The following is a 25503-nucleotide window of genomic DNA, read 5'->3' as shown; positions in this document are numbered from 1 at the left end:
ATATATTAAAGGGCAGTTCTGTAGAATCACTTACCTGTCTGCACTCGTGGGGGGTCCAGTCATACCTTACCCAATGTGTGTGTAAAGGACATTTAAAGGAGCTGTATGGAAGATAATTCAAGCTGGACTGCAACAGAAGCTAAATGGACATTAGATAGTGACAGTGAAAACACACTTATTTTGTTAATATGTTTTTCTGTTCGGCAATACATTCTCGACAATTATGTACAGAAATGTCGATTGATCTTCTCCCTTTTCAGGGTGTTACACCTGCACATTGGTTCTCATTGCTCTTTGCATGACATATGGCTGCAGTGTTCAGCTCTCCACATACATTTTGGCTCTTGGCTTCCTAATATAGAGGTATTTTTACTGTAGCATAATACCTACATAGCTTTATATGAAAATATAAAAACCTGCTAACACTTCATTTTACAGATCCACAAATGTCATGGTAATTAGGTGATAATTAGCAAGTAAACTATTTGAAATTTCTTTGGAATTACTGCCAAATTACCCCAATATTTACCTCAAGATTTATCGAAAATTACTTAATTATAAACATTATTTAATAATTATATTCCGCTATTTCCCCAATAGCTGATAATATATTTAATAATATAATAATACATTTAATTTATTAGCAAATAACTTGTTTGAATTTTCTTTAAAAAGAAAAAGTCCCTGAATCATTACATCAGCTACCAGGTTACATTTGTGTAGACAATAAGTCACACAATGGTGAGATTTGTGCCTGATCAGAAGTGTCTTCTATTAGTTTTCCATCTCCGATGAAGAGCAGCCGCTTCTCAAGCCTAAGGGCCCTATTTTAACCATTATATGCTATTTCAGCATATAATTATTAAATAATGTTTATAATAATGTAATTTTTCGATAAAAAATATTGGGGTAATTTGGCTCCAAAGAAATTTAAAATAGGTTCCTTGCTAATTAGCAACTAATTACCATGAAATTTGCGAACCTGTAAAATGAAGTGTTACCATAAACCCAGATGGAGATCTGCAGTCTCTGTCTCATTTTACAGTAAACAACTGTAAACATCTGAAATCACATCAGTTTCAACACCGAATTTACATTTTTTGATTGTTGAATTTTTAATCCTTTATGTGAGATGTTGAACACAGCTAAAATGAGTTTAGGAAAGTGCACTTACTACAACATGTGGCCATTGTCACGTGGAATGTCACTCCATTTCTGAATTTACAAACGGCAAAACTAGCAGCAGGTGAATATTTCATATTCAGATATATTGACACAAACACCTCAACGCAGCAGAACATAAACATACATCTGTATAACAAAAGATATTCATAATAAATAGAGACATAAAGTGTTTGATCAAATCAAACAAACAAGCTCGTACACACACATCATTTCAGAATATTAATAACATTTTTTTTTTTTTTTTTACATTTGTACAAAAATAGAATCATTATAGACGTCAAAAGCCTCGTTCAAGTTAAAGAAAAATAAATATTTGTTCGACGCTCGCCAACAGAAAACATGTAACTGCAACTGATTCTTTTTTTTTAAAGTAGCGGAGCTTTGTATTTGGTTTTTCGCTCGCATAAAAATCTGATTTATTTTCTTTCTTTGCAGTTATATGCTTTTCTATCCGACAGCTGCAATTTACAAACTGTAACATGATACAGACCTGCTGATTGTCAGGACAAAACAGAGTCCAAAAATAGAAAGGGATCATTTGAAAATGTGTTGAAAATATCAATCGACACACTTCATAAACAACAACACTTTTACCTTCTATAGTTTCTTTTGTGGGTTTGCACTTTAAGATATTAAAGGCCAAATCTGTATTTTTTTCACCATGTAAGGTATATTCACATATATAGTTTGAGTTTTAAGTAAGAAAATCTTCAAAAGTAGCACACAGTGTGGAGTGTTTTCATTACACAGTTCAAACAGCAAAGCAGACAAAGCTGCAAACTAATTATCAAAATGAGAAACATTATTAAATTGTCATATCTTATATGCACAATGCTGTTATGAAATGAAATGTTTCATCTTCAGTAATATTTCTGTTGTAGAAAATATTTATGTCAACGTACAGGTTTACTCCCCACATCTGGATTTTATTCCACTAGTTGAAAAGTAAAAATAATCTGAGTTTTAAATTTAGAGATTAAAACCACATACAGACGTCTTTGCTGGCAGATCTTAAATTGAACATTTCCTTCAGTCCTGATTCCTGAAATATCCAGAAAATAAATGAGAAAAGTTTCCAACAGCCAACAATAAAAAAAGAAAATCACACTGCCTGTCAGCTGGAAAAACAACGATGGAACTTTAAACTCATCAAAATAAAGCTATAAAGGTTTTTAACTTCCAGACAAAGAAAACACAGAAACACAATTAAAAAAAAATGTAAACAGTCACTGGCAGTAATCAGATTACATAACTCCACCACAGAAACCATTAAGGGTGATTGTAAAAACAGAGGCGAGGCGTTCACTGGATGAAACTGTCTCTTTGACACTCTAACTTCTTCTTCTTGTAAATTATGACAATAGAATTAAAAAGCCAGTCCTCACTCTGTAACTAAAAGTAATCTGATTACTGTTTTCCACATGAATTACATCAGTAATTTTGATTTGAGCATTACCTTTTATAAGCAATCTTCTCAACTCTGTTTCAAAAAATAAACTTCACACTGTAAAAAAAAAAAAATCATTTAAACATGTCATTTATTCAGTTTTTACTATAAAATGAAAATAGAATCAGTGGTGGAAAATCTTTTCCACTGTTTCCGTTTTTGTGCTTGAAAACTCTGAAATATGTCATAATTCACCTGTCGAAAAAAATGCGTTGTATCTGTTCACACGCGCACAGTCTCTTCAAATTTGCCGCCATCTCCTCTTAAAAAAATTTAAATTTGAACTTTGCTCATGTCAGGGATTTATCCCTCTTTCAGTCTCCCCTCTCTCCTCTAAGCCCCGCCCCCTCTGGCTGGATGATTGACAGGGGTTTACGGGGCTACAGAAATCCCGTTAAACATCCATCTGTCCTGACACCTCGCTCTCTGCTCGCTCTCACCGAGAATGCGAGCAAAATAGCAAAAATGGTCAAAGTAAACCTCTCGGCTTATTTTTTCTGCACGCTCATTCTCCTGGTGTCCCGCCTCCTCAGGAGCTGGAGTCCTCGCTGCCGGCGCCTCCCATGCCTCCTCCTCCGGACTTGGCCGGGGCCGAGCCGACGGCAATGTGGCAGCCGCTGGTGACGTGACTCATGACCTTCTGTTTGAGCTGCGTGACCTGCTCCCGCAGCATGGCGGCGGTGGAGGCCAAGTCCGAGTTCTGGTTCTTCAGAACTTTCACCTTCTCCTCCAGCCTCGAGATCCGCTCCAGCTTCCGCTTGCGGCACTTGGACGCGGCGACGCGGTTGCGGAGCTTCTTGCGCTCTACTTTGATTCGCTCCTGCGTCTCCATGTCTATTGGGGAGAGGGAGGGTGGGGACATGGGGTCGCCTGCTGGGTGAGGCACCTCGGGGACAGTCTGAGGGGCATCCACTCCTCGGGCATGGGGATGAGGTGCTCCGCCGTGGCCGTGGCCGTGGCCTGAGCCGCTACCGTACACCATCTGACCCCCGGGGTACGTCATCTGGCCCGGGTTGTAGCTGCTGAGGTTGGTGTAGACGGGCATGTCTCCGCCGGACATTAAGCTCCTCTGGTAGGATGCCTGTAGGGAGGCGTTGGAGGACGAGGACGGCGACATGGGGCCGCCTCCCACCAGCTGGTTCTGCTTGTGAAGGTCGGCGAGCGCTTTGACAAAGCCATCGGCAAAACCTTCTTGCTCATTGGTGGCCTGGTTGCGGTACATGAAGGGATTGGAGGCGTTCGGCACGGGGCTGGTGGTGACCAGTCCCTGGTTGGACTGGATGATCAGATGCTCCAGGTCAGGGGACGCCAGCTTCAGCAGGTTCATGTCCGTTGAGGGTGCCGCTGATGCCATCAAGGAGCTGTTGCCGGCGAGCCCCAGGTGGTGATGGTTCCTCCCTCCTGCTGCACCACCACCACCAGGGAAGTGATGACTGCCCATCATTGACATGGCCTTCTTGCTCATCAGCATCTTGTTTCCTGAGTAACGCTCGTATTCTGCGATCTGGCTGAAGCCGGGGACGGCGTGGGAGTCGTCGTGGTAAAAAGGAGTCTCCATCTTGGCTGTCATTGACAAAGAGGCGTCTCAGAGGAAATATTCATAATCAGATTAACCTGAATATCAGAGGGGATTGAAACGTTCCACTGACGTCGGCAGCCGGAGGATGAAGGCAGGAAGAAGAGAGAAAGAAGAGAAGAAGAGTGCCTGTAGGAAAAACCAAACACGTCTGTGAGAGGAAGAGGAGGAAGATTACTGAGGTATAAACTGGAAGGTGGTGCTGACTGAAGACAAATGTTCACAAGGAATGAACTTTCACGCCCAACGAACTTTATGCACAGTGCTTGAAGTGGAAACAAATAAGTGCCGGTACTCCCCTTATTCACATGTTGGCGTGTGTACCAGCCTATTTATTTATTTATTTATTTATTTATTTATTTATTTATTTATTTATTTATTTATTTATTTATTTATTTATTTATTTATTATCATTATACTTGGGCTATGCATCTTCTATAGTTGGCCTATAATATACCAATAATATTCCAACTTGACCATTATATGGTTAGGCCGAACAGCCAATTAGACTGTTGTCAGGCTATTAAGTGAACCGCCAAGTACTCCCTATGTGTGTGAGTGTGTGTGTGATGAACCTGATTTAAATATCAGTAAAGTGAGAATCTGACTCTCTCTCACAGTTTTTTTTTCTACGTTTTCTGATTGGAAGATGTGACTGAGAGTTTCGAGCAGGAACACACACTCAAATGATCTGAAACAACAAAGAACAGACTCATTTCAGCCGATTAGACTGTTGTCAGGCCATTAAATAGCCGTTATCAGTCGCTATAAGCCCCATAGATGTGGGTCAATAGGGGCCTACTACACCCACTAGCAGGTTTTATCATCTATTCACATGGTAGGTCACTGAAAGAAGGTATAAAAGAAGACGACAGCGACCTCTGGAGACCGCAGTAATTATGACAGGAGCAAAAGGGCAAGTCAGGCGCTGTAGTATAGACAGTACAGTATGAAACTGGAGGTTGGGGACGATGAATAGTTTTATTGCCTAAACCTAAAGAAGTTGTAGTTTTATTGCCTAAACTTAAAGAAGTTGTAGTTTTATCGCCTAAACCTAAAGAAGTCGTAGTTTTGTTGTCTAAACCTAAAGAAGTTGTAGTTTTGTTACCTAAACCTAAAGAAGTTGTAGTTTTGTTGTCTAAACCTAAAGAAGCCTTTTTGTTTATGTTCAAAACGTGACGTTTCATCAGTTTTACATGTTAGAACGTGTTGCTTTTAAGTTTCACTTTCACTTTTACAACGTAGTAGGCGTAGTAGGCCCCCTAATGACCCACATCTATGATGCTTATAGCGACTGATAACGCCTCTTTAATGGCTTGATAACGGTCAAATCGTGTGCGCATAAAGAGGGAATTTTGTACTCAATAAGAAAGTAACTTTGGAAGGTATCCAGTTGATCTGTCTAACTCGTGGCATTTTCACACAGAACAAGGACTGTGGATTTTGTCTCCCATCACTTCTGCTGAAATTTCTCTTTGTGGGCCAATATGAACGGGAGAAACAATAACAGGGACCAAAAACTGTTTCAGTGTACATATGGGCATTGTCAGTATTGTTTTAAGACAGGTTCACATTTTTTTTCAAGTCTAACATTTAACCTGAGAGTTAAAAGAGCAGAGACTACATCACACAACAAAGGCCACATACTCCGGCATCTAGTAAAGGATATGATTCACCCGGGACATTCGCTTCCTGATGAGAAAGGGAAACTCCTCTGAATTTTTGATGGAAAAGTAGAGACAAATCTCTCATATTTAGGAGGGAATGTATGAGGGGTATTTTACCACACAGTCAAACACCAGGTTGAAGTAAGTCTGATAATCACCAGCTGAACTAACTGACTAACATCCCTTCAGCTGGTCCGATGATCAGCGAGCGAGTTATTTGAAAGAAGAGCCGCTATACTCTGACACTCTCTGCTCCTCCTGTGAGTCCACCAGACACCATACAGGAGCTGGCTGTATACATCTGAACACACCAGCTGAAAAACAACTTTTTTTCATTTTGTCATAAATATTCTTATTATAAAAATGGCTTGTAATATCAGGATATTGTTATCACTCACCACAGTCAGCACTCTCTGGTGGACAAACTATGTAATGGCAACACTGTTTCTAAATTAACCTCCAACGTAAAAAGCATGTCTTACTTATCACCCAACACCACACAGTATATGTGCAATAAGCAAATATCAGCCAATATATGACCACTTTATCTGTTTAATTCTGAGAGTATTTCCATTTTCTACTGTTCACTAAACTTAGGAGGGAAATGTACTTTTTTTACTCCAATACAATCAATATTTCACAGCTGGAGTTAGTTTGCAAATGAAGATTTTACAATAGCTCACAAAATAATTAAGAAAATATGATGAATTGTTATGAATTGAACAACCCAACAATGTAGTTTAAATCAGCTCCATCTCCACCAGCTTTACAACATTAAAACACTGCTTAGCTACTGTACATGTTTATCCAATGATGATGATAATAATCAATAATTAGTGAGAGCTTCCCTGCAGAGGATAAATGAAGAGTCAGACGGTGGAAACATTCACTGTGATAATAACCTGTCAGTAGTTTGATCTCTCTACTCCTCTGATCTGTCAGGACGCGCTCAAAAACATGTTAAAGTTCCCAGTCCAGCCGTTAACTTCAGAGCTGCTGGAATCTGATGAATTAACACAATCATCTAACGAACCGTGATTAAGATATAAGACAGCGGCCGGGTGTCAGTAGGAACAATAATAATGTTAAGAAGAAGGTTAATACTCACAGAGAGAAGCAGAGAGCTGCTGAACGATCCGAGAACAGACAGAGTGAGTCAGAGACACTCCTCTCTCTCTCTCTCTCTCTCTCTCTCTCTCTCTCCCCCTCTCTCTCTCTCTTTCTCCCTCCCTCCCTCCCTCTCTCTCGCTCTCTCTCTCTCATAGCCAACATTTCACAAAACTAAACAGCAAAAAGGAAAACCATAGACTGTATATAAGAAGTGGACGTAGTCACCGTGACGTCACCCATTGGGTTTGTGTACGTACTGCCGTACTGAAGCCTCGAGTTCGACATTTTGGCCGTCGCCATCAACGGATGGGGCCAGGACACCTCGACATATTGCCAGATATCCGGAAGTGAAGGCAAACCGGAAGCGGCCGCCTGAGCTGGACGAGCTGGGTTGTAAAAGTCGCGGCGAAGACGGCTCACAGGTTTGGGAAGTCCCGGCAAATCAAAGTCCACGGCGAACCGTGGAACCGCATCAATCAACTGCATCAACATCATCGTCTTCATCAGCAGACGAAGCCGGTGTCTCAGCAGAAATGGCTGAAGGCAACGGCGGAACGTCTGGGGCCGGAGCGGGGATCTCAGCGGCGTCAAACTCAGACTCTGGGTCATTGTCATCACAGCGGAGTCTCATGTGTCGCAGCAAACGAAAATGATCTCATCTCTGCTGGTGTTGAATCTTGGGAATCGACCAGTATAGGCTAGGCAGTCTGGAGGTTGCTGAACGCCCTCCTCTGCGTGGTCCCACTCCGAAGCACAGGAAACGACAGGCGTCGTAAAGGTCCATCCCAGTGATGAGGCCGGGGGCACGACGGGCACTATCGAGGTTCTTGTGACGGCGACTCCATCCGTGGAGATATACAAGGCCAGCGCCGCCTTACGCACTGTGATAATGCACCTAGTGCCGATTGACCGGCTACGTTTATGCAAATCTCAGTGAACAAACGCGTGAGTCGGATTGGAGGAGAGTGGTACCCATGGAGTCCAGTAGAGGGCGGAGCCTGTGTGAGTTAGAACCAACTATGCAATCGACCAATATAATCGAGACCGAGGGGTCGTACTTAACATTGTTTCACCACATCTAACCCAATATATAGCTACCTTGAATCCTGCAATCTGTCATCTTATAATAACACCACTTGTTGTCAGCTTTCATCATCCCTTTACACGATTTTCATTTCAGTAAAGCAAATAAAAATAGCCCATGTTTAAAGTAATTCAGTCGCAGAAAGGAAATTTATACTTCAGCCGTTCAGGTCAAGCTTGCAATTTTGCAAAAGTCCTGCGATTTCCCTGTAAAGTTAATGTCCATAACGTTACTTTGGGATGAGAATGCGATGAGTCAATCATTAGCCTTTCCAAACAAAACTTACTTTATCAACAAAACCAATTTCTCATTTACAGTTAGCAAGGCTCTCCATCATCAAAACAAACCCCCATGCCGGTTGACTGGAAAAAAATGGCAAAACAGGAAGTGACTAATAGTAATTGCCTGCCTCTCTAGGCCTAAATGCTGAATCTATTTAGGATTTCTACATAAAAGTTATTGCTTAATGTAGTATATGATCCATTCAGAATACCGAAGACACTTCTTACATATTAAGTTCAGGCAATATTGAAGAAAAAAAAATCATTGTCTGCAATCTAAGCCGTTTTACACTCATTACTTTGAATAAAAATCAGTATGGGTTAAGGATTATAAATGACAACATGAGGCTTTTTCACCATAGGTTCCAATTACAACATGTTTAAAACTGGACCCAGGTAAGATGGAAACCATATGGTTCCATCCCGGTCACATCTACTGTTTTATATCTATGGTGACAAGAAGTAGAGTGTGACACGGAGAGTGAAAGTAATCTGACCAGTGCAGTATCAGAGTGTGACTATAACTGACTTCTATTTGAATCAAAAACACAGTAGAGTACATGAAGTTGGCCCGTCTCACACAGCAGATACTGTTACCAGAAACTGACTTCACTCTGAGGTTATTTGGCTGTTCGGGGGCGAGAGTCCACTGAATGTAATGGAAAAAAATCTCTCTCACACATCTGAAAGTTATCAGCTGCCATGACATCATCTGAACAAACAGGCGTGATGACATCATGTGCAAGAGACAGAGAGACACGGAAAGAGAGAAAAAGAGGAGAGTGAAAGAGTGTGATATCAGGTGAAACTACAAGGAACAGAACTCAAACGCACGACTCAGAGACAGGAGTAAGTTTGCCATGTTATGATTTGAGCATATATTTTTTATGCTAATTGCAGTACCTGTGAGGGTTTCTGGACAATATTTGTCATTGTTCTGTGTTGTCAATTGATTTCTAGTAATAAATATATACATATATTTTGTATAGAGCAAGCATATTTGCCCACTCTCATGTTCATAAGAGTATTAAATACGTGACAAATCTCCCTTTAAGGTACATTTTGAACGGATAAAAAATGCATAATTTGCGATTAATCGAGAATAACTATGGACAATCATGCATTTAATCACGATTAAATATTTGAATCGATTGACAGCCCTACAATTAACCTTACCTGCATGTCTCTGGACTCTGGGATGAAGCCGTAGAACCCGGAGACACTACAAGTCCTGCATCCAAAATAAAAGTACTAAAGATTTGTAGTATAATGTACTTAAAGTATCAAAAGTAAAAGTCCTCGTCCTGAAGAAAATTGGCCTCTGTGAACTGATATATTATTGTATATTGCATTATTAGATTGTTAATACTGATGCATCAATATCTAAGCAGCGTTTGACTGTTTTAGTAGCTTGAGGTGGAGCAAGTTTTAACTAATGTATATTATGCACTTGGGTATAGTTTAGTGGTTCTGATCCCCCTCCAAAGGGTCACCAGATGAATCTGAAGGTTTAAAGGAATCTCAGCTGGTTTAAATGAAACCATCTGATTGGGAACCACAGGTTTAATATAATATACTATACTGTGTAACAGTTCAGTCCACAGAATCCTCTCATCAGTAATGTAGTGCTAACTCCCTCTAGTGCTCACTAACAAAATTGTTAACAATGCATTTGTCTCATATTCGTCATGATTTTTAATCAAATATCAGTTAAAATGTACCCTTTTCTCTTTTTCTCTCAGGCTAAAGGGAAAATGGTTTCGTAACAATGAACAGATACTTATTGAAGAAGCAAAAAACAATTTTTCGACATGCTATGACCTTTTTTCATGACATTTTTTGACATACTATACTATCACTTTTTTTATATACAATTTTTCAACATGCTATACTATGACTTTTTTCCATGAACATTTTCGACATACTATACTATCACTTTTTTTTTAGTAGTATGTACCCGAATGTGTCCTGGGCCACATCAAGGACCGCCTACTCAACTGACGTCCCGCTGGGATATGTGACGCATGTTAATACCAGGTCTGAACAGGGCCTGAGTAACTACTAGTGATCGTGACATTCTAGAAGTCTTTTGAACGACTCGTTGGTACGAACAAAGGGAACCAAGCCGCAAAGTGTCCCGAAGCATTGCCAGACACACGCACACACAAGCAGACAAACAGAAATGCAAATCAGAATGCATTTCCAGCATGTATACTGTAACTCCAGATGGATATATGATTTAGTTTTATAGAAGGATGTACTGTATTGTATTTAGGAGAGAGATCAATACCACAAATGACAGTAGAGTTTTCCCATTTTATTTTGAGGTATATACAGTAGTTCACATGTTAAATGTATAACGTTATTAGTTTTATAGGTTCGTATCAAGTTTTACACAGAGGAAATACCGTTTTACTCACGGGGGAAAAACACACACAAGTCGCGGTTAACTCATGGTCACACCGATGAAATGCACTCTGGTTCAAATCTGCTTCCAGTTGTCGAGATATCTGAATTCACAAATTCATATATATATCATATATACAGTATATACTGTATATATACATGGTTTTTATTCTGGAGCATTTTTAAAAATCTAGTGTACTCTTGCTATTTTCTCAAGACCAAACCGGTTTGAACATTTTTACACCGGCCCAACTCTAATGGCAAATAGTTGTTTGTTGCTATATTAATGCTCTGGATACTGATTTAGCGCCTTTAAACTCAAATTCAGTCGCAACAAAAAGTCAGAGGACCTCTGGACACAAGCCACTGTGACAACAATATAACTTCCAGTGTATGTAACTTTATCATAGATCATTCTAACAGTACGTCTGTGAAGATTCTCAGCCATCCAGGTCATGGTATACAACATGGGGCAACTGAACTTGCTTTACATTCTTGAGCATGTTAAAGGGATAGTTCAGGTGTTTTTAAGTGGGGTTGTATGAGGTACAGTACTTATCCATAGTCAGTGTATTACCTATACAGTAAATGGCGGTCGGCACACCCCCATCTTGGAGAAAGAGACAGGAGTACCATCACGGGAGCAAAGCAATACAGTGTTGTGGACGGGGCCCGCAGCAAAACACCTAAAAGAAAGGTTCACCTTTAAGTGTACGCTACATTGAGAAGATTTTCACAGCTTTATCTTGCCGTCAGACAGCTCTTTCCTTCTCCTTTCCGACAGGGAACTGAACTGAAAGTGAAACTTATCTTAGCAGAAGACAACTTCGGCCCTGAGTTTTTACTTTTTGTGACTATGTAGATATGGCACACATTTCCAGACAGTCTCTCCTGATAGAGATTCATAGTTTTGCACTCGTCTGTTCACATGAAAAGTGACAGAAATAGTGGTGTCAAGTATGATACGACAAGCACTTCTGATGGAGTATACTGGCCCCTTAAACGACCCAACAGAGGTTAAATGCCTGGGACTCCCCAGCAGTCAGTCAGCACGGAAGAAGCCTTTTGGATGAGCGGTGAAATGTCTTCAATAATCTGAAGCAAGTTAATTAATCTAGCACTGATTTCTGGATATAACAAGCAGCTCTATGAGGCAGTGTTTCACGTGTATTGGCCATGCAAACATTTGCTAATTGGCACTAAACACAAAGTACAGCTGAGACTGACGGGAATGTCATGCGTTTTGGACGTATTTGGTCATAAACCAAAGTATTGGAAAAATTTTAATTGTGACCCGATAATGGTGCTGGATGAAAAGTTAGGGGATCAAAATTGTTCAATAAAAAACATAAGCATCTACCTCATGGTGCCGATACACTAGATCCCTAGAGCCATGGCACTAGCATGACTAAAACTATGCTTAACATTATAATGCGTAAATGTGTACAACAAATCTGTTTTCTGGCAACCCTACTTACAACATACCACACAGGCTGTGCATGCAGCAGCTATCTGGAAGGTGACTTTGGTAACAAAATGTAAGTGGAAACACAGGACATTGGACTAACTCGATCCCCTTCTGTCTGGTTTATAGTGAAGGTTTCTATGGAATCCTGAGGCTGGTATTCATCGGTGCTTCTTTCTAAAGATGTTCCCCCCTGAAGCTCACGACCTGAGTTGAACTGCTGATCCCAGTGCTTCATTATCAGGCTGAATGATGGGTTGGGAATTACACTTCTGAATGGAGAAGATGGCAACCCTGACTGAGATGGGACGGCTGTAGTGGGTACAATTAGGGGTGGTGGGGTGCACTTTTCCAAGGGCTGGAATAAGTAATCCTTTGGAATTTGTGCAGAAACAAATGGCGTATCCTCCTGGCAAGCAAAACCATTCATTGGTGCTCCTGTACTATGATGCAGCTCTGGAACATCCACGATATCTGCTTCACTGTGGTAACACTGGTCCACGTGAAGAGGACGAAATAAATGTTCACCCTTGAAAAAACAAACAAAGACCTCACATTAATTTAAGGGGTGGTAGCTGGGCGTGCAAAAATGCAGATACATACAGTACATGGACAGCTCAGCGGACACCACAGACAAGTAGTAGCTCTGTTAAAACTGTCCGCTTGGAGGACGCGTTCCACACAATGTCTGGTCACCGTATACTGTATGTTCACCATCTTAGTTGAGAGAGTTAACATGGTACCATTTGCTCAGTAGCACTAAACGCAAAGTACAGCTAAGGCTGATTGAGTTTTGCAGGTATTTGATCATAAACCAAAGTATTGGACAAGTATAAAATGTGTCGTAGATGAAAAGATAAGAGATCAAGAAAATTATTACAATTCGTCTCAAGGGGTACATGAATGTGTGCATCAAATTTCATTGCAATCCTTCCAACAGTTGTTGAGATAAGCCACAGTGTTGGACTAACAGACCGGACATTGCCATCTTTAGAGCCACACCACTAGTATGGCTAAAAATAATGCACAAAAACAAAGCATCAAAAGCAGAGATATCCTGACTTTAAACCTGCAGTAGGCAGAATGTTTTTGGCGTCATTGGACAAAAATTCCATTATAACATTTTAGCGTATTGTAATTCAAGTGTTCTGAGAGAAAACTAGACTACTGCACCTCCTCATGGCTCTGTTTTCAGGCTTTAGAAAGCTCCCTGCAGAGCCACTGAATAAATTTTCTTTTACTAGTGGAGTGCCCCTTTAAGACATGGTTGTGAGGACTTACCGTTGATGTCAACACCGGCTTCGGGATCGGAGGATAGACCTTCTGTTTGATACTGTTGGATGTAAGAATGCATGGAAATAAATCACACAGGTTATGGCAACGACATGCGCTCATTCAAACGGAAACGTCAGAGGCAACATCTGAGCAAATCGCACAGAAAATGAACGTGTTTTGCCTGCTTACCATGTCCAGTGTCTGTAGAGAAGGAAGACGGTGAGGATAAGGAGAACAAAAACAGTGACCAGGGAAATGATGACTGGACTGATCAAGTTATCAGCTGGTGAGATGAGACAAAACAGCCCAGATGAGGAAAAGCAGAAAATCAAATAAAGCAACATATTTGATTATGTTTTCATAGGTTTTACTAAATAAATGGATTTGTACAAAAGGAGACATGGTGGTCTTTAAGGGGGAAAGAAGCAACATACTCAGTGTATTCAAGGTGGCAGTAAAGGATTGAGTGCCACATTCTCCAACTGCTGTCTTTGCCTTCACTGTGAATGTGTAGGAACTGATTGAAAGTTTTCTCGCTGTCAGACTGGTGGCCTCAGGATTATCTAAACCAAGCAAAGGAGATTGTCATTACTAATAAACATTCTGAAGAACCATCAAGGTTACAATTGAAAGTACTTTTCAACTTACAAGGATAACTTTTTCGTGTTTAACATTTTGTTACTTCCACTCTTGAAGCCACTTTCTTTAAATGATAAATGGCAATTTTGTGTTGTGTATTGATGAATGATGAATATAAGACAGGGAAAATTATGTTTTTTTTATCATATCATGACTATATTATCTAATATCTGTGAATGTATCTACAGATTGAGAATGCGTAACAGGTCCTGTATGTAACCCTGGTTCTCTGTGGAATGTCAACAGAAAATAACGGGGGTGTCACAATACCTGTGCTGAAATTGACAATATTGTTGTTGTTGTTGTTGTTGTTGTCCAAACAATACAGGACATATCCTTGGATGAAAGCAGTCTGCTCTCGTAAAGATATTTTGTCCCAGGATACCTCATAATCTGAATCCTGCCGATTCCCCTTCAATGATTTAAACAGGCCGTCTTGTATTCCTGACAAAGCGAACATGGGTGAAACATTTTATTGTGCTGAAACATTTATTAAGCAAACAGTCCTCCACAGAAAAGACAAACAATTCAATCTTACTTTCCTCCCTGACATAGCCCTCTCTTATTTCTAGTAGCACTGGAGCTCCTTGGGTGCAGGCATATATTGACAACGAGTATCTCAGTCCGTTTTTGAAGGTTTCTGAGGTGAAGAAATAACAGGACAGATGTATTGTAACATAAGGACATTTTACAATACATAACCGTTTTGTGGGCAAAGAATAAGACTTACCTGAAAATATATTGGCTTTAGTCTCATTGGGAGGCACTTTCAGCCACTCCACAATGCACTGCCCGGTGGTACACCAGTCCACGATGTAGCCACAGCTGGCTGTAGGGCTGGAAGACCAGGACAGGTTGAAGCCACCGTTGCTGCCAATGATCCAAGAAGTGTTCACTCTGGTTCTGTCTGAAAATGAAGACTCTTTGAAAGTTAGGTTTGACATAAACATATAGCTGTATGAATGATAATAAGACCTATACTGAGCTACCTGCTATTATAATACGTACATGCCTAATCCTGAGCTTCCATTTAGGATAGAGTTACTCTATTGGGGCTTTTATTTTGAAAAAACTCCTTCTGAGTTCCCCCTTAAGGGCGTTTTTTCATTTCACCTAGAAGTTGTATTTTTGTTGTCAAAACTTTAAAAAGTTGTAGTTTTATTGCGTAAACCTAAATAAGTTGTAGTTTTGTTTCCTAAACCTAAAAAGGTTGTAGTTTTGTTGCCTAAACCTAAATAAGTTGTAATTTTGTTGCCTTAACAGGAAGTTGTATTTTTGTTGCCTAAACCTAAAGAAGTTGTAGTTTTGTTATCTTAACAGGAAGTTGTAGTTTTGTTGCCTAAACCTAAAGAAGTTGTAGTTTTGTTTGCTAAACCTAAAAAGGTTGTAGTTTTGTTGCCTAAACCTAAAGAAGTTTTAGTTTTGTTTCCTAAACCTAAAAAGGTTGTAGTTTCGTTGCCTAAACCTAAAGAAGTTGTAGTTTTGTTTTCTAAACCTAAAGAAGTTTTAGTTTTGTTTCCTAAACCTAAAGAAGTTGTAGTTTTGTTGCCTAAACCTAAAGAAGTTGTAGTTTTGTTTCCTAAACCTAAAAAGGTTGTAGTTTTGTTGCCTAAACCTAAAGAAGTTGTAGTTTTGTTGCCTTAACAGGAAGTTGTATTTTTGTTGCCTAAACCTAAAGAAGTTGTAGTTTTGTTGCCTAAACCTAAAGAAGCCTTTCTGTTTGTGTTCAAAGTGTGACGTTTCATGAAGTTTCACTTTCACTTTTACAACGTAGTAGGCCCCTATTGACCCACATCTATGGTGCTTATAGCGACTGATAACGCCTATTTAATGGCCTGATAACAGTCAAATTGGGTGATTGAAAGTGAAACTCATCTTTGCTGTCTTCGAAGCCGTTAACAAAAGCAGTACAGATAAGTTTCACTTTCAGTTCAGTTGAATGAGTCAGCATTCACACAATAAGAATAAACCCGTCAGATTATAGTGACCTTTCAGCCTTGTTGCTAGAAGGCTTAACGCAGGTTTAAATTCTTCCTTAACTGTAATATGTGTTAGCTTCATACCTGGATTGAGGCTGGGGATGGTGATGTTTGATGGGGGTGAGCTGCCGTTTATATTCCTGGCTGTAACTGTGATGATATACTCTTCAGTGGGGTCCAGACTGAGAGCATGACTGTGGTTGTTGGGAGCCACTTTGGCTCTATTTTGTCGTTCTCTCTCTGTGGTCTTTGTCCAGGTCACTTCATAGTCTTCGATGTGTCCATGACTCTGGTTGTCCAGAGGCACCTGCAGAGAGGTAGTCTCACATGCCAGACCTATCTCCACAGCGCTGTGATAGCGCTATAGAAAGGTCTGGCTCCACACATTATCGCTCTGCTATACAAGAAAAAAACACACTCTGGCTTGTTTGTATTTCTTTAAAGGGGACATATCATGCTCATCTTCAGGTTCATACTTGTATTTTGGGTTTCTACTAGAACATGTTTACATGCTTTAATGTTCAAAATACACATTATTTTTTTCTCATACTGTCTGTCTGAATATACCTGTATTCACTCTCGATCACGAAACGCTCCGTTTTAGTACATTTCAACGGAATGGCAACGGAATTGCGTTGCTAGGAAACAGCTTTGGGTCCATGTTTTCTACCTGTCAGCTGATGTCATTCACATACACTGCAACAGGAAATAAACTGGGACACATTTAGAATGTTTACGTTTAAAACTGTTTAAAACTGTTGAAATTGTCTAAAATTTGTAGATTTGTGACATCACAAATGTACAGAAATCCTGACAGCTTGTTTCAAACGTACAGTTTCTGAATACGGGCTTTGTGTATTTCTCCGTATATTGAGCGTTTTGATACTTTCACAGTATTTATATAGCACTTAAACCTGCTTTATAATATAAAGACATGAAAATCTCACTTTTTACAATATGGGACCTTTAAACCAATCGCAGTTGTCTTGGGTGGTGCTAAGCACACGATGCAGCAACGGTGCCCTTGCAAAATAGATAGCACAGATCAGCACGAGTTTTGAAGTAGGGGGGGGGAGGGGGGGGGGGGGGGGTAGTAGTTTTGGATGACATAATACAGTGGTTCCCCCAGGAGTTTGAGAGACTGTGGTGTGGTGTTCCCCCAGAAGAAAATTTTGATCATATTAAAGTTAAATGCATCAATCTGGAGAACTTTGAGAGCAAAATTAAGAGGCTGATGAAAAACTTGGTGCTCTAGTGAACAATTATAAAGGTTGTATGGTTACAAATGCTGATGGCAAAAAGTCACATGGTAAACGAGACGGGGATGCCAACATCGCCAGAGACCCCTCGCACTGAGGACAGTCCGCCTGGGTTGACATCCCGTCTCTCCCCCACAGGGATTTTGGTCCAAATGCTCTGCAGCACTTTTCCCGAAGGTCAAAGGTAAAACATTATAGTGGTTCACCTGGTGAACTAAGGAGTTAAAGGACAAGCGTCCTGCTGAAGGAGGGTAAGAGAGCTTTTTCACAATCTGGCAACCAAAAATGTGTTCTTATTAACGGCTTATAACTGATCTATTAAGAATTAGTGAATGATTAAGCCTCTAATTACAAGTTATAAAGATTAAGCCCAATCGTCGGACTTACTTTCCAGATGGTTATAATCTTTTTGTCCTTCATCTGCATCCACACATCAAGAGCATCTGGAACTGTGGGACAAATAGACAATCAGTGACCAGAACATGGAATCAGTATCTGTTAAATTGCCATTATAGGTTATTAAAAGTTTCAAAATGTTTACTTTTTTTTTTTATTACTTACCATCACCCTTTGTGTGCAAGTTGACAGTTGTGCTCCAGTCACCCCACTTCCAGAAATAATGCGTTGTTCCACATCGTACTGTTACAATATATTTCGAATTCGGTATCAGGTCATTCAAAACTACAAACTTAAGACCGACGCCAAAGCTTTCTTGTGTTCTCTGGGAACACAATATGGGAAAGAATGATGATGATGTTAGTGTAGTTCAGAGAAGGATCTTACCAACCGCCCTAACCCTCCTTTGTAACTATGTCAGTTGTTGGGCTCATTGCAATTATTCATAGGCAAGTTGTAGTTTTGTTGCCTAAACCTAAAGAAGTTGTACTTTTGTTGCCTAAACCAAAAGAAGTAGTAGTTTTGTTGCCTAAACCTAAAGAAGTTGTAGTTTTGTTGCCTAAACCTAAAGAAGTAGTAGTTTTGTTGCCTAAACCTAAAGAAGTTGTAGTTTTGTTGCCTAAACCTAAAGAAGTAGTAGTTTTGTTGCCTAAACCAAAAGAAGTAGTAGTTTTGTTGCCTAAACCTAAAGAAGTTGTAGTTTTGTTGCCTAAACCAAAAGAAGTAGTAGTATTGTTGCCTAAACCTAAAGAAGTTGTAGTTTTGTTGCCTAAACCAAAAGAAGTTGTAGTTTTTGTTGCCTAAACCTAAAGAAGTTGTAGTTTTGTTGCCTAAACCTAAAGAAGTTGTAGTTTTGTTGCCTAAACCTAAAGAAGTTGTAGTTTTGTTGCCTAAACCAAAAGAAGTTGTAGTTTTTGTTGCCTAAACCTAAAGAAGTTGTAGTTTTGTTGCCTAAACCAAAAGAAGTTGTAGTTTTGTTGCCTAAACCAAAAGAAGTTGTAGTTTTTGTTGCCTAAACCTAAAGAAGTTGTAGTATTGTTGCCTAAACCTAAAGAAGTTGTAGTTTTGTTTCCTGAACCTAAAGAAGTTGTAGTTTTGTTGCCTACACCTAAAGAAGTTGTAGTTTTCTTGCCTAAACCTAAAGAAGCCTTTCTGTTTGTGTTGAAAACATGGCGTTTCATTCAGTTTTACATGTTACGTGTTGCTTTTAAGTTTCACTTTCACTTTTACAACGCAAAAAATGAAATTTTCATACGTTTTCATCTCTAGATCCTACTTTAAAAACCATTCTAATGTCTCACCTCTCTGGTATTTTCATCCCAGTTAATGTTTACTTGGCATGTTATACTGAGATTATTGTACTGTGGCACCGTCCACCGCCACTCCAGGCTGACATTTCTGGCATTCACAGTTGAAGCTGTGACTTCGTTTGGAGGGAGCATGTGCACTGAAACAAAAGACAAACAACAATCAGCTGAACTTAATGATTAAAATGAGATGTCAATAACCAAAAAAAAAACACCAAATAACACCATATTTTTGTAAAGGTATACAGTACCTCTTTTAGTCAGGTCTGCAGTGTCTGAAAGCTCCACCTTCCCATACCCACTCTTTGCTGTGAAAGTCCAGTTTTTCTCACCAACATCTACTTGCACTTTTTGAGAGCATCTCAAATTCACCTTCTTTGCACATTGACTGAAATACAAAAAGCCAAGAGAGTCTAACTTTTCATTCAATGCAAATAAAATACTCGAGTCCATCCCACAATATAAACATGCAGGCAACCAGGACTACACCTCAAATATGGAAGCAAACAAAGGCCTTAGATTCTGAATTTGTAAGCAACTGAGCGACTAATTCCATCCATTAGTTATACCCGTACTTATACTCGTAGCTATTTCATCACTAAAATTCACTTATGAAAAATGTTTGAGGCGAGAAATCAACTGTGTAGATTTTGAATATTGACAGTTTTACAATATTAGAAATGGTGAATCGAACATTTGCTCTGACTTTTTCGGCCCTCCAAACGAACTCAGAGCGATTAGTCAGCATTTTTTTCGAATACTATGTGAACACTTCAAAAGAACTCAGACCCTCTGAAACAAGGAGGAGGTCTGAGTTCGGTTTGCTTCAAGTCTGCGTTGCGGTTCGCTTAACCTGTACGTTGTGAACACAAAGCGCTCCAGGTTCGCTTTAGGGATGTCACGAGAACCGATACTTCGGTACCAAGTCGATGCAAAAATTCTGAAGACGTGACGGTACTTGTTTTTCTTCAGTACCTCGGGTACCGTATGTACCGTCGAGGCTCGAGACTAATGGCGTCCCGTCATCCCGGGGACGAAAGAAAATGTGTTTGGATTTTGGTGAGAAACTTGAATAAAAACAGTTGTTTGAAGGAGATGTTTTTACAGTTTTAGAGACACTACGCCTGTACATGTTACGACCACCGCTTGAGGAGAGAGAAACATGCCGTTCTGTCTGTATCAGTCCTGCTCCCAAATGCTCGTTATGATTGTAATAAATGATGAAAAAACACATTAATAATTGCATTGATTGCACAGGCACGACATCCTAAAACATCCTAAAACGGCGGTGGCAGCTACTTGATGAAAGCGCTGCATTTTCCATATACACCACTCAGATGTTTATGGGCTTAAAGAATTTATATCATTAGGACTATGTGGGTCTGAGCTCCAGAGAAACTCTAGTGTGAACAGAAAGAGGACTGAGGCCCCATCAGAGCTGAAGTGGACCAGAAAGAGAACTGAGTCCTCTTTCAAATGAACGGACAATGTGAATGAGTCCCTTTTCGGTTGGTCCACTTTAAGAGGACTGAGTTTGGTTCGTTTAAAAAGGACTATATGTGAAAACCCCCTAAGATTCAAACCCTTACCCTTGTTTGTTTCCATACTCATCCGGTTTATTTTTAATATACCTTTCAAGCAGCTGATAAGTTATGTTTTTCCACCTCGTTTTCCTTCCTTCTGTCCAGTAACATTCGACTGATTCCAGATCTCGAGTTTCACACGTAAGGTTGCTGTAATCAGGTGGGTCTAAGTGATGGCAAGTATATATATATATATAAAACAAAAAAAACAGCCAGCATTTATTAACAAGACATATTTAAGAGTCCAAAATCCCAAAATTCAGGACATTACTAAATCATACTTACAGTCAACTTCAACAACAGCTCCATTACGGTTATTACTGTTGTCTTCTGTTTCACAATACACAATAAAGGTATCATATTTTTGTAACTGGTTCAGGAGGACGGTCAAGGCATGTGTCTGATTGCTGATCGTGGTAGCGTTCATATTAGCACTACTATACTCAGACAGATACATTTTTTTAAAAACTTTCCCCGCTGGCAGAACGCAGCAGAAGGTGACTCTACTGCCAATCATGAACATTTTGTCCCTTGGAAAAACCTCTGGTCTTTCTGAGGTTTCCATCCCTGCAAAAGCATAATAATAGGACATAATAAGCATCTGAAGGAGTGCCATGTCTGTCAAATATGTAATAATGTTAGCTTTTATGTTTTTGATGATCAAAACATGGAGATACGTGAGCTGAATATTTACCAGGAAGAGTTTGTTCTTGTTTCCATGGGCTTTTATGGTTTTTGTGTCGGGAACTGAGCCTGACCGAATGGGAAGCGCACTCCAACGCCAAATAGGACGTCCAGTTCCAGGAGTGAGTAGATCCTATCTGGTCAGGCATCACAGCAACTTCCTCCTAAATCATTTTCATAACTAAATTAAGCAGTGTGTTCATTTGGCTACTCCAAGGGCCTGTACTACGAAGCAGGATTTAGGGTTAGCGAGGTAACTTCCGGATTTTCATTCCTACGATGGTGGTTCACTTCTTACCAGGGTAGATCGCCATGGTAACTAATGTTGAACAGCTATAACCTGCTCCGGAGCAGGTTAGGTACCAGATAAGAGACGTATAAAAGCACCGCCTACTGACCGATCAGAGCTCGGTGCTTAGATTGTATGATAATATTACACAAATACGAAGAAGTTACAGTCATAATCCAGGCTGAAAGCGACACAGTTTAAACTGACAAATGCAGGAAGGACAACTGGATTAATGCTGCGGGTGCTTACCGCTTTGAATTATGTTTTTATATTTATTTTTTACTTGTTCTCAGGTCCGTTTCACGCCATCGGAGTCGGGGACGCAGCTGAAAGAAGGCTGAAATAGTCATACACGCTGTTTCATTACTTAAGGGTGTAATGAAGTGTAATCTAATCATCCCTTATATTCTGAAAGTTTTTTATAATATCTGCCATATCTAGACGACTAGATCTGACTTTTGAGTATTCTGTTAAATTAATAAATCTGTTAATTTACGCATTCACACATCGTCAAATGTTTTCTTTTGCCAGCTGTCCTTCCTGCATTTGGCAGCTTCAACTGTATTACTTTTAGTCCAGATTATGTGTGTTTAAATTCTTCGTATTTGTCTAATATTATAATTTGTAAAATGTGCCGCTCTGCTGACAGTAGACCTGTCCATGTTTGTGATTGGTCACATGCTGCAAACACCGCCCCTTTCATAGCCAGATTGAGAAACCCTGAGTTGATTCTTTTCCCTAGTTGATAACCAGCGCCGTAGGACCGCTTGGCGTGGTTAGTTCAGCCAGATAACGAGAAGATACCCTGCGGGTATGCTGAACTCGCTTCGTAGTACAGGCTCCAAAAACTGAGGATATTGTTATATGGAAGTCAACAACGTTGGTGTTAATACAAATTAAGTCTTACATAATGTTCTTCCTTGTCGGCTATGAGAACCATCAGCTCATAGATCAGCACATCCTGTACTGCAGAGCATGACGGCTCATCTTGCCATGTTATCAGGATCATCTGGTCAGAGCTGGTAAGTGTCAGATTCTGAGGTCCACAATGCAAGTTACCTGAGGAAAAAAAGATTACAGTACATTTGAATGGACTGTCCTCATCAGGACTGGCTTCATACTAATCTAACCATGCTTGTTTAGTCTTTATTTAGCCTTAATTCCATCATCTGTAACTTGCAGACACGGTGTATCCCCAGTTTGTTTGTGTTTGGTAGTAAGTTTTGTTACAGTCTATATACAACTTTTTGGTTAAATTAAAACACGGACGCTGCATTGTTAAGTTTAGTTATTGTTTTATTGGCTTAGTTCTGCATTTTAGTGAGGTTACGTGCTGTGCCGAGGCTTCGGGGCGCGTGTCGAGTAATCCAGGAAGTTTTCTGTGAAGCGCGTATCGAGGCTTGAGAACTTATTATTCCTGAATAAAAAGGAAAATGTCTCCCATCTATCATTTTCCTATAGTTACACAAACACATTCACTGCCCTCTGCCCGGCTAAACCACTGCCACATATCTGGAATATATCTGCCTGTTTAACACTATTTGCCTCGTGAAAATGAAACCCTTTTGAGAACCAATTTGCTGGATCTTCATCTCACCATCACTATTGTTAAGTTTAGTTATTGTTTATTGGCTTAGTTAAGTTAATACTTTTTCCTTCTCTCCTACTCGCCACCATGTGCTCCACAGACCAACCACTTCCTGCATTTAGGCACTGAGTGACATCATAAGTGATGTCACTGGAGTGGACCAAGCATGACGATGGTATTAATTGTTACAGGTTGAAGGCAGATAACGGCCGGCCTGTTTTCTTATTTCCCCCACCTCCCCTTATCTCCCCCACCTCCCAAGGTTGGGAATCGCTCATACAGCACACGCAGGCATGCGAGCAACAACATCTTCACTCGCACATAAATTAAAGCATTTTATGCCAGACGCATATTCTCAGTTGTTTCTGTGTCACTGATATCTGAGGCATGTGTTGTGTTGTAGAGAAAGACCATATTTGGGTTATCCTGCCTGTGCACATTGGGGAGGTTAAAAAATCCCCTCTGACCAGCTGGGTTGTCAGATTTGGGTTAGCGGCACATGGTGACTTGTCTCCACTTGTATTCTCCTTGAATTCCACTTCTTCAGTCTCCAAATAATTGCTCTCAAAAATTCCTCCACAATTGGTTATATAAATGTAATTCATGGTGCCGATAAATTGCAGCTAGACCCCCGTTAGGGGGAGCAAACAGGTTTTTGACTGCAGTGAAAATGTTGTTTTTGAAAAGGCTAAATGCCAACAAATGAATGAAAATATAATACATCTTGTGAATTTTGGAAATTATTACATTTATCTTCGCTCAATACATTTTCTTGTGACACCATTACACATAATCAGGGAAAGAGTTCAAATATGCCCTTACTGTATGCCATAATCCCTCTAGGCTCCGATCAAGATGCCTTAATGTGGCGGCAGCTCTTTCCATCCCTATCAAATCTATAAACTCTTCCAACCACCAGGGGCCCATTCCATAAATCCAGCTGAGAAAAGTGGGGCTTAAAGTGGCAGTAGGCAGTATATTTTTGGCATCATTGGGCAAAAATTCCATAATAACCTTTCAGCATATTGTAATTCAAGTGTTCTGAGAGAAAACTAGACTTCTGCACCTCCTCATGGCTCTGTTTTCAGGCTTTAAAAAATATAGCCCGTGACAGGAGACTTTGACCAATCACAGGTCATTTCAGAGAGAGAGCGTTCCTATTGACTACCTTGGCCTCACCGGTTCAGCTCTCTCTTGGTTTCAGTCCTACCTCACAAACAGAAAACAGTTTGTCACCATCAGAGACTCCAGTTCCACCCCGGCCCCAGTCAACCATGGCGTACCTCAAGGCTCTGTGCTGGGACCCCTCCTCTTCACCATCTACATGCTCCCCCTTGGTCAGATCATCCGCCACCACGGTCTCAGCTTTCATTCATATGCTGACGACACACAACTATATCTCAGCACCAAACCATCCACCCAGCTACCCCCACAGTCACTTGTAAACTGCCTACATGCAATAAAAATCTGGATGTCATCTAACTTCTTAAAACTCAACAGCAACAAAACCGAGCTCATGGTTGTGGCTCCCAAGGCCCTGCTCCGGAAGGTTGGAGATCTCCACCTGGATGTTGATGGCTGTTCCTTCTCCCCATCCTCGGAAGTCCGCAACCTGGGTGTCATCCTGGACCCAACACTATCATTCCAATCTCATATCAGGTTCATCACCAAATCCGCCTTCTTCCACCTCAAAAACATCTCACGTCTCCGGCAATCACTCTCTGACTCTGTGGCAGAAACCCTCATCCACGCTTTCGTCACCTCCCGTTTGGACTACTGCAATGGAGTTCTGTCCGGGGTTCCCAGCAAAGCCCTGGACAGGCTCCAGTATGTGCAAAACTCGGCTGCCAGGGTTCTCACCCGCACCAAGCCCTGGCAGCACATCACCCCCACCCTCATCCACCTCCACTGGCTCCCGGTCAAGTCCCGCATCACCTACAAAATCCTCCTCCTCACCTACAAATCCCTCAACGCCCTGGCTCCTCAGTACCTATCTGACCTCCTCCACCCTTACACACAGCCCCGGAACCTTAGATCCTCAGGCACGGGTCAGCTCTCCGTCCCTCACACAAGAATGAGAACTTTTGGGGACAGAGCCTTCAGTGTGACAGCCCCCACACTTTGGAACTCTCTCCCCATAGAGCTCCGCAACGCACCATCTCTGGACACCTTCAAAAGACTCCTCAAAACCCACCTCTTCACCAAGGCCTATGGCCTCTAGCTACTGTTACATTATTATTGGCTGTGACCGGAACTTGGCGTTTGTGGTATATTTTCAGGTCT

The 25503-nt window shown here is 40.6% G+C and overlaps 2 protein-coding genes across 3 annotated transcripts in view; both read right to left on the bottom strand.

The window, feature by feature from the left end:
* Window positions 1-675: 675 nt before the first annotated feature.
* On the bottom strand, window positions 676-7114 carry june (JunE proto-oncogene, AP-1 transcription factor subunit). The gene is made up of 2 exons (XM_074617955.1): window positions 6984-7114; window positions 676-4337 (listed from the first exon to the last, which is right to left on the bottom strand). Exon 2 carries the CDS (start codon window positions 4200-4202, stop codon window positions 3162-3164), a length of 1041 nt encoding a protein of 346 aa, XP_074474056.1. The 5' UTR covers window positions 4203-4337; window positions 6984-7114; the 3' UTR covers window positions 676-3161.
* A 3532-nt stretch (window positions 7115-10646) lies between these two features.
* Window positions 10647-25503, bottom strand: part of LOC141757448 (leukemia inhibitory factor receptor-like) — a 33016-nt gene continuing 18159 nt past the window's right edge. The window contains exons 2-18 of one of the 2 annotated variants that reach the window (XM_074617942.1): window positions 22540-22691; window positions 21354-21507; window positions 20945-21226; window positions 20708-20825; window positions 19328-19464; window positions 19071-19216; window positions 17935-18094; window positions 17761-17822; window positions 16199-16421; window positions 14866-15057; window positions 14674-14775; window positions 14406-14579; window positions 13931-14059; window positions 13686-13779; window positions 13503-13554; window positions 11010-12750; window positions 10647-10956 (exon numbers count right to left, since the gene is read on the bottom strand). In XM_074617942.1, the coding sequence (XP_074474043.1) occupies window positions 12265-12750; window positions 13503-13554; window positions 13686-13779; window positions 13931-14059; window positions 14406-14579; window positions 14674-14775; window positions 14866-15057; window positions 16199-16421; window positions 17761-17822; window positions 17935-18094; window positions 19071-19216; window positions 19328-19464; window positions 20708-20825; window positions 20945-21226; window positions 21354-21507; window positions 22540-22691 (2663 nt within the window). In that variant the 3' untranslated portion in view covers window positions 10647-10956; window positions 11010-12264. The remainder of the gene's footprint in view (window positions 10957-11009; window positions 12751-13502; window positions 13555-13685; window positions 13780-13930; window positions 14060-14405; window positions 14580-14673; window positions 14776-14865; window positions 15058-16198; window positions 16422-17760; window positions 17823-17934; window positions 18095-19070; window positions 19217-19327; window positions 19465-20707; window positions 20826-20944; window positions 21227-21353; window positions 21508-22539; window positions 22692-25503) is intronic. The other variant, XM_074617943.1, reaches the window with a different exon arrangement.

The sequence above is a fragment of the Sebastes fasciatus genome, chromosome 19 (genome assembly GCF_043250625.1).
Source record: "Sebastes fasciatus isolate fSebFas1 chromosome 19, fSebFas1.pri, whole genome shotgun sequence".
Classification (NCBI taxonomy): domain Eukaryota; kingdom Metazoa; phylum Chordata; class Actinopteri; order Perciformes; family Sebastidae; genus Sebastes; species Sebastes fasciatus.
Note: the sequence above shows the minus strand (reverse complement) of the source record. Positions and strands in the feature narration are given on the sequence as shown.

Coding starts and splice junctions, on each gene's coding strand:
- june (XM_074617955.1), bottom strand. CDS start 4,202: ATGACAGCCAAGATGGAGACTCCTTTTTACCACGACGACTCCCACGCC.